The following is a 12,274-nucleotide window of genomic DNA, read 5'->3' on the forward strand; positions in this document are numbered from 1 at the left end:
ACCATATTCACTGTAATCACACGCGAAACGAAATCGAACCATTTTTGTTTTTATTATTATTGTTGTAGTGGTTATAAGCAACAGGCACCTGATTCCACGCAATAGAAAGTTTAAATCCGTCTCCACGGTTAAACGTTTGGCACTTTGTGATATCAATGCCTTCTCGTACCAAACGTGGTAGGTAATGACGTTCCGTCTTTAGTAAGATCTACTATAATTACAATTAGATAATTTTCCGGAAAATTTCAAATAGTGGAAATTTTTCCGGAACAATTGGAAAAATATAATTTCGAAGGCTCATATTATGTTCTACGTTTACAAATATTTTGAACTTTTATTTAGCCTGAATTATAAAATAAACTTGTATAGCTAAAAGCCACATAAAGAAATACGAGATTTAAAATTATTTCACAACAGCGAAAAAACCTTTTTAGACTGCTCCATCGTTTTCGTTCATTTATCTCAACTTTTGACAGGTGTCAATGTCAAATATGTAAAATGAAAGGAAAAATATTGGAAAAATATCCTGACATTTTTTATTTTTCTGAATAATGTGATTTTTTCAAAATGGACATTTGTCCATGATCCAACACTAGCTGACTTGTGTGCATCAATAAAAAGAAATCCTGCCTGGGTAAGAAACCTGTAAATAATTAATAATAATAATGTGCCAAACAACCACACCAATTGCCTGGTCTCAAACTAGGGATTCACCTGTACTATGAATATCAGAACAACAACGTCGAAAACCAATTTAGAAAAGTTCATTTCCTAATTTGGTCCTACCGGTATTCGAACCCGGGACCTCCTCATCCAGCGCCCACTGCCTACAGTAACTGATGGGCCATTGGCCGTCAAATTAATGATTAGTGATAATCATTTAGTTTCGACTCTTGCAAAGGTACAGAAATAAAAAAAAACATCGATAATTGCTTTGACTTTATATCTAAGAGATTTATTCCACTGACAACACGAACGGTGTTGAAAAAATCTAACTCTTAAGACGGTATTAGCCCTGAATAGCAGGCAAAGCTCACGGCACTTTATCATTTCAGAGAAAAAAAATATTTTATCAGCCTTTTCAACCAATATCACGTAGACATTGCTATAGAGATGGAACGTCAGATGTTCTGTTCAGAAATAAAGGACTATTTACACTAGACCGTGCAGGGCGCGGGCCGAGACACGTACAGGGTCAAGAGCACGTCAAGCTTTACACTTAAGACTTAAATCCAACTCTATGCCGTTTACGATAAGAACGGCCTGAAGTACGAACTGTCAAGCTTGATGTGCTCTTGACTGTACGAGGTTCGGATTGGAAATGCTGCGTACATTTTATATGCATTCGAGTCCGAGCCTCGGATGCGGCCCGGCCCGCCTCGGCTCGTTGTAATGTGAACACTGACTCTGTCTAATTTAAGATCGTGCGGCACGTACGAGACTCGGATGCCTCGGACACGGCTCGCGCCCGTCACGGTCTAATGTGAATAATATGAATATGCAGCACGTCTGAGGCTCAGATGACTTGGACACGGCTCGTGCCCAGCACGGTCTAATGTGAATCATCCTTCAGCTCATACCGCATCGCAATGTTATAATGACTTAACAATGAAATTTATACGCAAAAACAAAGACATCATGCATTTTTCCATAGAGGACAAAATGCTTATTGATATAGTATATAATATTAAATTAGTATACAGGTGTACATTTGAGACGGGGCAGCAAGGCCAGCCACCTTAATCGTTGTAGTTACAGCAAAACGGTTCTAGAAGACTATCCATGAATTTTGAAGATATTTTGATTGGCATTCACAGATTTTGAAAAAATGGTACAGTCAGCAAGATAAAAGGCAATTTTTACAAACTTTTTTTATGCCATTCGATCCGGTCTCTGGTAAGGATAAATAGTCTCTATGGGACCAACGGAGGTAAGAGTACCTACTCTAAATGTCAGAAATCGCAAAAAAATCTTTTACTCCACATTTTAAATGAAAAGTTTTTGTTAGAAACGAAACTTGGCACTACTCTACAAATAAGACATAAATAAAACCAAATTATAATCATATCACTATTTTTTAAATTTGGAACAACTTTGTTTTGTTTTGTCAATAGAGAATTGTCACTTTTAAGACGATTTTTAATCAAAATGTTCTCAAGTGTGGAAACAAATTAATTGGAACACATGGTCCTATCAAATCGCCACCGCGCCGTCCTGATCTGACGCCTTATTTTTTGTTTGGGGCTATGTAAAAAAATTAAATTTATAAAAAAAATACAACAGTGTTCAACAATTGAAAGACGCACTTGCAGTAATTTTCAATATAATCCATCTGAGTAGAATTTCAGACGCTACTTGCTCTTTGCGGAAGAGAGCGAATCGATGCATCCACCAAGGCGGGAATCAATTCGAGCACTTACTATCATAGACTTTTTATGTTATTTTGCTTTTCGTTATTGTTTTTATTTTGAAATACATAATACGTTGTCAATTTGTTAGTTTCCTTAACTACCTAGAACAACTGATTACTAAATAGGTCCCTACAAAATGTATGGTAAAAAGTTTTTTGCGATTTCTGACATTTAGAGTACTCTTACCTCAGTTGGTCCCATAGAGACTATTGATCCTTACCAGAGACCGGATCGAATGGCATAAAAAAAAGTTTTGTAAAAATTGCTTTTTATCTTGCTGACTGTACCATTTTTTCAAAATCTGTGAATGCCAATCAAAATATCTTCAAAATTCATGGATAGTCTTCTAGAACCGTTTTCCTGTAACTACGACGATTAAGGTAGCTGGATTTGCTGCCCCGTCTCAAATTTACACCCTGTATAGTACAATAGTATACTACTATACCACATTTAATATAATACTATACTAGTAGTATAACATTTAAGAGTTCTCTAAATGTGCTCAGTAGCCCTAAAAACAAAAAGTAAAACTTTTAATACGTCTTCTGTAAATTTGTGCAAATGTAAGTGTTAAGGCACAGTTTCACCGGACGAGGTGCGAAATTGTTGATGAGTAATACGCGATATGTAAATGTAAGAAGCTGCCATACTCAAGCATTTATTTCGGTTATTTTAAGTAGGTACATTATTTTAAATACATGGTAAGAATTTAGTGATATTTTATTTCTATGGTGGTATTTGTAAAGAGAGGTATAATCATAGGTATATTTACTAAAGTGTATTTCAGTTCAGTAAAGTCATGTTATATATATTATAAAATATAATTCATATTTTTTAGACTTGATGTGAATATCGCAAATATTAAACACTGTTATATAATGATATTATACGTTATAGATTAAATAAAATTAATATTGAATGAAGTTTAAATAAATAGATATGAATTTACACTTTTGTTTCATTTCTCCTAACTGGCTGTAAGTACCTACATACGTGAAATTCAAAAAGGTTTCATTTTTCAATATGACGTTCCTCTTTAATTAGAACAAACTCCTTTTCACAAAACTTGCATCAACTGTCATCAATTTCTATGGGAGGCAAAGAAATGTGATTTTTTGAAAGTACTAAAACAACACAAACAATAATAGTAGTTTGGCTTCGATTTACAACCAGTTTAAATTCTAATATTAATATAAAAAAATATTTCCTTAAGATATAAAATATTATGTAGATTTCAAAGATCTCACAAACACGTAAAAGTCCGCTTAAAACAAGCGGATTTAACTTGTTTGTGCCTATTGGACGATTCAACATTTCGCTGTTATAAAATTGGTAGAAAATTTTCTTTCTCAAATTGGTCCTACCGAGAAACTGACTCGAGACTTCATCCAGCGCCCACAAGGCAAACAGCGCTACCGCTATGAGCTACCGAGGTCGGTATAATAGAGTTTAGTGCTAGCAGTACTATTGAATTTCATTAGTAAGTTCTCAGATTGAAACATAGATTTAATGTGGGTACCTATATACTAAATCTATGGATTGAAATGTCATTTGTTTCTGTGTAATGTATGTTCCTAAGTCTGGAAAAATATGACCCACGATTGTCAATTTCCGCTGGACTAAGTACGATATGCTTTCTACGAAATGCTCGATTTATATTTTAAAGCGGATAGCGATTGGCCGGATATCCGGCGAGCACCAAGACCGGATGTCCGGTTCATTGTGGCCAAGATGTAAAAGCTGCAAAAACTCGACAGAAAATCTTGTTATAATATATTACAATGTCTTGCAATGAGTCATCCAATGAAAATTCATTGCCGTTCCAACGTGTACTAAAAACAAAGGTGACGACACTGAAACACGACCAAAAGTTTTATTGCTATGCGTCGTCGCTATTAAGTAACCTGTGTATACGCCTTTTGGTATTGTTTTCACGAAGTGGCAAATGAAAATAGTAGTGTCAGGATCGTCAAAAAAATTTGAATTTTTTTTACAAATTTATTTCTTATATATATATATATATAAATTTATTTATTAATTCTTTCAGCTTCTTGGCAGCGTTTATAGCGAAACGAAACTGGAAACTGATCTCATCATCATTTTCATTTGTTTTTAGTTAAATTTGAGTACAAAATTCGCAATTCTGTACAAGATTGTCAATAGTCGTGTCGTTTTTAGAAGCGACCCTATTAATAAAAAAATAGCTCCGCGAACCCGCTAAAGGTTAAATTGTGCAAAATACCCGCATTAAGCATTTGCCCTGTAGCTATCCTCTTTGAATATTTTATTTGGCGTACATAATATAAATTTATCTCAGTTTTAAACATCTGTATGTATCCGGCCGGATATTTTATTTTATGATACTGACGGGACAAGTCGCGCGCTTCTGGTGTTAAGCGATACGCCGAGACTTGGCGATTTGTAGTATCACTCAAAAGCTTCAAATTGCAAAGATCTGACGGGCAGTGCCACTGCTACTGTCACCTTGAGACATAAGTTGACAAATTCCATGTGCCTGTAATTTCACCCTTCAAAACCGGAACGCAGTAATGCTCGCATTACCGTTTGGCGCACATAAATAATTCTGTGGCTTGGCGGCAGAAATACGTAAGGTGTCACAAGGATATCGAATAACCTTTTCATATCTATAATAAAATAAAAGAGAGAGTATCCATAAATTTACTTTATTATTCATATGATGAATATTCTGAACTGTTAAGACCTTAGGAATGCATGAAAGTATAGGTACAGCATACATTAAAAAATAAATTAAGTACTAAAAAATTACATCAAAAATTGTCCTATATTATACAACGTTAACTACGGTTTATCATATAAACCATTTTTATATGTACTTTCCAAGCTCTGTATGTACAACATTTAGAATAACTAGTTCTGTGTATTTATACTTTAAGTACAACAAGAGCTGTACATGCAAATATCAGCTTCATAATTATGTAGTTAGAGGTCATATCAAATTCTGAATTTTATATTGGCAAATGGTGTGTAAATTAATAACTGCACTGTAATGATACGTACTTTTATAGAAACTGGAGCATAAATAGGACTTTTCGTTTCTATGACCAGAATAAACAACTTTTACATCTGTAATTTAGTATTTATACGAATTACTTGAAATTTTCAGGTACAATTTTGTAAAAATAAATTAATGCGAACACAAAACGACTTATGAGCTTGCAAAGCATGCGTTTTTTAATACCCCATAAGTGACATTTGTATCATACAGGTGTCGATTCTGTCACTCCCAATGATTCCCTAAGCTGATTTGAGTGATCTAAAATGTTGTTAACCATTTAAGTAATAGACTCCCAAAGTGATCCCTAACGCAGTGGGCGCTGGAGAGTCCTGGGGGGCGGCAGAGGCCTTGATAGCAATTGATGCTGTCAAGGGGTTTCTACAGCATTTGAAAGAAAACCTAAATGATCTATTTCTAGTACACTAGATTTGTATATACAAATAAGTTTTTTTTCTTCTGATTTTTTTGTGTTAAGTTAATATAAAAAATACATGTTTTCAATTATCTTTTGTGATGGTCGGCGTTGAAATTATTTTATCTTGCCTAAGTGGGTGTTGAGCCAAAAAGTTTGGGAACTTATGATTTGAATTGAGAGGTTACAATAAATAGTGACATAATCGACACTGCTACAATATCAACATTTTAGAAATTCAATTAATCCACGTGCTGTTCCTTTAAGACAGGGCAATAATTGTATGATTCATTGCGATCGGTCGACCAAAATCGTCAGATATTGTTTAGGGTTTATTAAAACTTTTTGTACTTATTTTCTATTAGTAAAAATATGTCACAAACATTTATAGCTGTACTCGTATTGACCTTTAGCCAAAGCTGTGTACAATCGTATCAATACCGTTGATAAACTAATCATCTATCAAACTTACGAAGAGCTAGTCATGTGACCTCATTTGTGCATGATTTACAGCCATTGAAATAATTCACAAAATAATTTTAGAATGTACGGTAAGTTAGGCAACGTATATCACATGATATTCTATTACTACAGTCCTATAGTTCACACGCTATAAGAATACGGCAGGAAGTTCGGAGTCTCGTGAAATGCAGTACGGAATTCTAATTGGAGAATTAAGTAATCACCATACCACCATAGTAACATCGGGTCGAATTAATCACCGACGCGAAATGCCGTTTTTCGCTCTTATTACATGGACGTAACTGCTTTTTCTGACAGGCATAACGCGATTCCATATTGATAAGTGCGGTAACTGCCTTATACAACTTAATCACAATTACCTAAAGCATTCTTAACGCGAATAGACTATATATAGCAAAAATACTAATTATTAGTTTTAGCGATCTTTTTTAGTTGCCATTATTCTAGCTACAAGATATTGTACTAGTTTTCACGATTAGTTACAAACTTTTTTATAGAAAATTATTTGTAGAAAACAACACTTGATTTGAAAATTGGAGGGTCAAACACAACCTAGTAACTGGTCACAAAATTATATCACCAATTAAATTCTCGATATTACAATTTAACTTACACATTTTATGATACGAAATATGTTACATAAACAGGGTGTATTTCCAAACAGAATTAACGCGTGTCTTTAAATACATTGTTAGTCTTTTTCTTAGAAGCGGCGCCGTGGCCACAATCGGTGTTTCTACTATGCTTAATACTTACGGCACTGTGTTATTAACTCTATTGAAGGTTAATTTTTAACACGTTTGTCCCATTACATAATTATATAAAAATTTACTACCAATAGAGTCGACTGCGGAGCGAAAGAGCTGAACGGAAACAATCACGGCGCCTATAGCCTTCTTTTCTACCACAGCGGAGCTGACGTAGCCGGGGCATCTATTCATACTGCGGTTCACATCGCGAACTAAGCTAACCGAGCTGACTAAACTAACCCAACGATCCCGCTAAGCTATGTAAAATATGGCGCCCTTCTGCCGCCCTTCACCCTGCACGTATCCATAGTGCAGCACGTGATGTGCTTACTACGTATTTCCTTAACTTAGCTTTGCATGTAACTACGTAAGCTAAGCTAATCTGCCGTGCACTGCATAGCTAACACCGTTAAGGTAAGTCGAACACGTTAACTAATTTCAACTGTTTTTAAAAGAGAATTTTGTGCTCTATTTTTTGCTATGTAAAACGGTTATTTGACCATTTGTCTCTTAGCCGCGTGTTAGGTAGTGGACGGCAGTAATTACCTAGCTTCGTTCGCGGTGTGGCACGCGCTTTACTCAAAGTAAGTAAAAATTATACTTCGAGTACTAAGACTTTCGCAATTGCTACACATTTAAGTAAAATATTTTTTTCCGATCCATAGCGCGTTTTTTTTAAACAATGCAACGTCTCGGGCCTTTGTAAGTCCCATGGGCACAGCTGGCTGTGATGGTAAATTCAGGTAGTTACATTTATATAATTTTTACTTGTTTAAGCTGATGGCTCTACAGCCAATGCTCAACAAATATATAATAATAAATGGTAAAATCATCAACCAGTTGTCTAATATCAATGTAAACTAATATTACAGGGTGGTGACACGACGTAACTATCTGATGACTTTACCCTCTAAGTCAGTCGTAACCGTGAGACCTGTAAACGGCCTGAAACGTCAGTTCTTTGAAAAAAAAAAAACAAATATAAGCGATTTAGATCCGGAAAAAAATAGTTTCATATCCGAAATATCATATTGGTTGCAGGAATATATCTCTTCTCAGCTCCACTTTGATAAAATTAAATACGTAGAATAAAGATACGATCACACAATAGCTCTAATTTAACGTAGACAGAATCTAAAACCTGTTTGGAATTACCTCTGAGTACAACCAGGCATAATGTTATGCAAAAAATACTGATAATCTCGTTTTAAAGAAATTGAGGCCAAGAAGACTACCCTTACTTCTTTATTTCGACCTCGCTTTCATAACACGATTGTAAAAGCATTAGGTACCTAAGTAAAATATAAATTTCTGTACACATACAAAAATATATTAACTATAAGCAAAATATGGCTCTGGATATACATGTACTATAAACATGTACATGTTGAAATGAAACTTTGGTTACACTATATCCAATTCAAGTTTATACATGCGACACCTGAGTTTAGTGGAATGTACGACATCACGTGTTATCAAGCGATTTAGTTTGTTACAAGTTCAATAAAATCGTTACAATAATATACATGTTATGTAATTTTACGTACAAAAAATACACCTCTCCACTCGATATACACAATGTGCGGCGATCAAATAACATGGCACAAATTTTGTAATCATACTAAACACGTCAAAATCTCGTTATATATTATATATCTACAAAGTCTAGTCAACTTATGCGATGGGGCAGTTATTCAATATTATTAATTTTCTAACAATTTTATATTAATGGGCGCCTTAGGGCCAGCGAACGGGAAGGCAGATAATATTAGTCAATGTATATTTTATACTATTTCTATTGAAATGAGGTTTAATTTTATTGCTTTGGAATCGACCTCGGAGTATCGGGGCGCATTTCTCTCTGCATCTCAGAGCATTGAAATTTATACCTTATTTTGCAATAGTATAAAATATACATTGTAAATTTTAATCTTCTCCGCCTTGCCGACCGCCGATTTGCGCTGACAAGTTGCGACGGTGCACAGCACACAAAATACATACGCAGAAATACTGAAACAGAAAACAACTTTTTCACAAACTAAAATAAGGTAAATAAAGAACAAATAAGCACTAAGATTTATCACATTGATAATAAACAATACAATGCAACAAACGTAAAATATATAGTAAACAAACACATTCCGATACTTAAAACACTTCATTACATATAGTGTCCCTGTCACCAGACAATCATATCTGGTGTATACATATTTAGAGCCCTTTCACAAAGCATTATAAAGTTACATTACCATAAAGTAAATATATCGGACAGCTACCGTTTTCAAGCGATTATTCAAAATATTTACGACCGAGAAACCGCTAGTTAATTACATTCCAAAATAATAATATTTACTTCCGGAGCGCCACGTTACTGTTACCGATACCTTCCTGACAATAGGAGCTCCGTGAAGGTAAAGAATATAACAATGCATGTGAACAACAAGATTCATTTACTAGACATTCTCAGTTCCTGAAAACAAAATTATCCACCCGCACGTTCATTCTGTTGTTAGGGCAGCTCCTTTCCTTTATTTTTTCCATCTCTAAGATCTTAGTACATTTTTTTACTTTAGTAACAATCTTGCGTAAAGTAACTATAACAGCATAATTGACAGCCAGATCACTACCAAGGTAATGACGGTAAAACGGTTACAGCAGCGCGCGCATTCCGTAAAAGATCGTAGTGACACTAGTGTCATTTGTCATGTGTATTAACCGCAGCTTAGCTACGGTTGGTCACGGTATTGGTTTCATCGTGCGATATGTGGTTTAATTAATGGGCCCTAGTCTCCTCAATAAGTCAAGTTACTCATATGGGGTACTGTGGCATAGACATTATATTCAATAGTGGTTATCAGCTTGTCTATTTTATTCGGAGGACGAATCATTATTAATATGAGCCGAACACTGCATTGTTTTGAGTTCAATTGATTATGTATTGTGTATATTACCATTACTACCATTCTCTCCAAAAAACGCCCACAGTGTGCACTCGAAAACTCAGTTTTTCTATTACAATTCTGACACATAATTACGGAGCTCCTATCATTGTACTAGTAAGTAACGAAATTTGAAAACTTTTTAGTAGTTCTGCCTTGGAGAATTGACATTAGTGGCGCTCGCGGTAAGGGCTACACTTGCGTGACGCAATGCGCTAGCTTTTCCATCTGGGCCTGTAGAGCTTGCCGTTTTTGCACCTCAGCTGCCAACTTCGCAGTCAGGTCCTCGATGGCGGCGTTGAACTTTGCGTTTTGTACTTCTAATAGCTTCTCCAAGTTTAATATCTGAAATCGTCACAAGCAATAATTTGATATACATACAGTAACAATTAAAGCACACAATTATTTTGGATTCTAAAGAAGTCCCTAGTAGTGACTTTTGGAATCAATCAATTTTAGAGTTGAATAAATCAGTAGAGCTAGCACGACAAGGCGCGACTTGCGCGAGAGCGACGTAAAACGCTAGATACTCTATCCGAGAATAGCAAATATCTCGCGCTCTATGTCCCTCTCGCGGAAGTCGCACCCTGTCGTGCTAACCCTATAGTTTAACATTCTACAATGTTACTTGTCAGCTTTTACTTCCAAATTCAAATAAGATCTGTTAATCAACAAATTCATTGCCTATTCATTTCCACCACAATTTATTTATGTTACTACATTTTTACCCATATTAGAATTTCATATCAAATAAGTTACGGTATCAAAATACAGTATGACCGTATAAGTGTTAAAATACACTACTCCACGCAGGTTTGTCCAAACAAGAACGACTATTACCGCTAAGTCGAATAAAATCAGAGTAGTTTGCTAATGTGACCCTGACCTCGTAATAAGTATTTGGTTATTCATAATATTAGTATACAAAAATTTGTAAACTGTTATGAATTACTCACCCTATTATTGAGCTGAGCGATCAGCACTTCTGTATTATTATCGCCCTTTTCGTTCCTCGCTGTATGTATTCGCCTCTCCAATGTGTTGACTTTCTCCCCAATGGCACTCAACGGTTTGTCATCTTTTAGTTCCACTGCGGCACCTTGAAGTTTTTTTTAAATTATTACATAAAACAATTTAACGTCAACGATTGGTGATCATCAAGTGATTTTTATGATTATTTTTTCATAATGACATAATCTTCTTTTATTATTCTTTCTATAAATTTAAATGTAAATTGCGTATTCCTACAGTTTAATAATATTTTATCATTATTATTTCTTTCATCTTTCACAAAATATTTAATTCGATCAACTATTTATTTCGATCTTATAATCAATTATTTACCTTAAATTTTAATACATTAATCATCATTGAATTACTAATATTTAAAGTTGTTTTTATTTTATCTGGGTATATATTGAATGATGGATACCTGTAATTGGTTTACTCATAAGAACTGTGCATTACTAAATGTTGTCTTTTATTCTTATTTTTTCTGTGTAATCTGTTAGTGTTCCAAATGAATAAAATAAATAAATAATTATCTTTATGAACACATAATCTTAAATATTAATTCTAAATCTATTAATAAACCTTTACTTGACTAGTAACTTTTTAATATTATTTAAAAACACATCGGTGACTTTTCACGTTCATTTTTACACTTAAAATTGGAAGTCGATTGGTAAACGAGAAAAATATTGGTATGGAATATTTTACATAATTGCTGGCAACACTGTCATAGAAAATTTCATGGTAGAAGCAATACCGTTCTTCTCAGAGATCTGTGTCCAATACGTGTTGATTCAGAACAGTACTAACCTTTGTCAAACATGTTCTTCATGACATCGTTTTGTGGTTCTAACGTGAATACAGTAACTTCTACTTTGTGTGGCGCCTTTTCTAAGTTTTCAGAGAACGTACGCGCTGAAGCCGAGGGCGGCGTGGGTGCCTGAGGCTTCTTTATGTCTTCCAACATCGATGTTAGAGTGCGACCTGCACAAGAAAAAAATAAATAAGGGCCAATCAACTTTTTTACAATGTAAATGTAAATTTAATTAATACAGTGAATAGCGACATCTCTCGCCAGGACTGGTAGCTGTAAAGGTACTAACTGGGTGATAAATCTGTCATAGATATCTCATAGAAGGCGCTACGCTAAGGCGCTATGTTGAATGTGTGACTAAAAAGTTGTTAAAAGACCAAGTACAAAGACACGACGCAAGCACATAGAGAAATTCGTG

At 34.7% G+C, this 12,274-nt stretch overlaps 1 protein-coding gene across 1 annotated transcript in view; it reads right to left on the reverse strand.

Moving 5' to 3' along the window:
* Positions 1 to 6,432: 6,432 nt before the first annotated feature.
* LOC113231888 (SH3 domain-containing kinase-binding protein 1-like) overlaps positions 6,433 to 12,274 on the reverse strand; it is a gene marked incomplete at its 5' end in the record, with an annotated part of 43,332 nt that continues 37,490 nt past the window's right edge. The window contains 3 exons of the mRNA XM_026466428.1: positions 6,433 to 10,376; positions 10,988 to 11,130; positions 11,853 to 12,026. Coding sequence (XP_026322213.1) covers positions 10,224 to 10,376; positions 10,988 to 11,130; positions 11,853 to 12,026 — 470 coding nt within the window. The remainder of the gene's footprint in view (positions 10,377 to 10,987; positions 11,131 to 11,852; positions 12,027 to 12,274) is intronic.

This window comes from Hyposmocoma kahamanoa, unplaced genomic scaffold (assembly GCF_003589595.1).
Source record: "Hyposmocoma kahamanoa isolate Upper Pololo Valley unplaced genomic scaffold, ASM358959v1 66, whole genome shotgun sequence".
NCBI lineage: Eukaryota > Metazoa > Arthropoda > Insecta > Lepidoptera > Cosmopterigidae > Hyposmocoma > Hyposmocoma kahamanoa.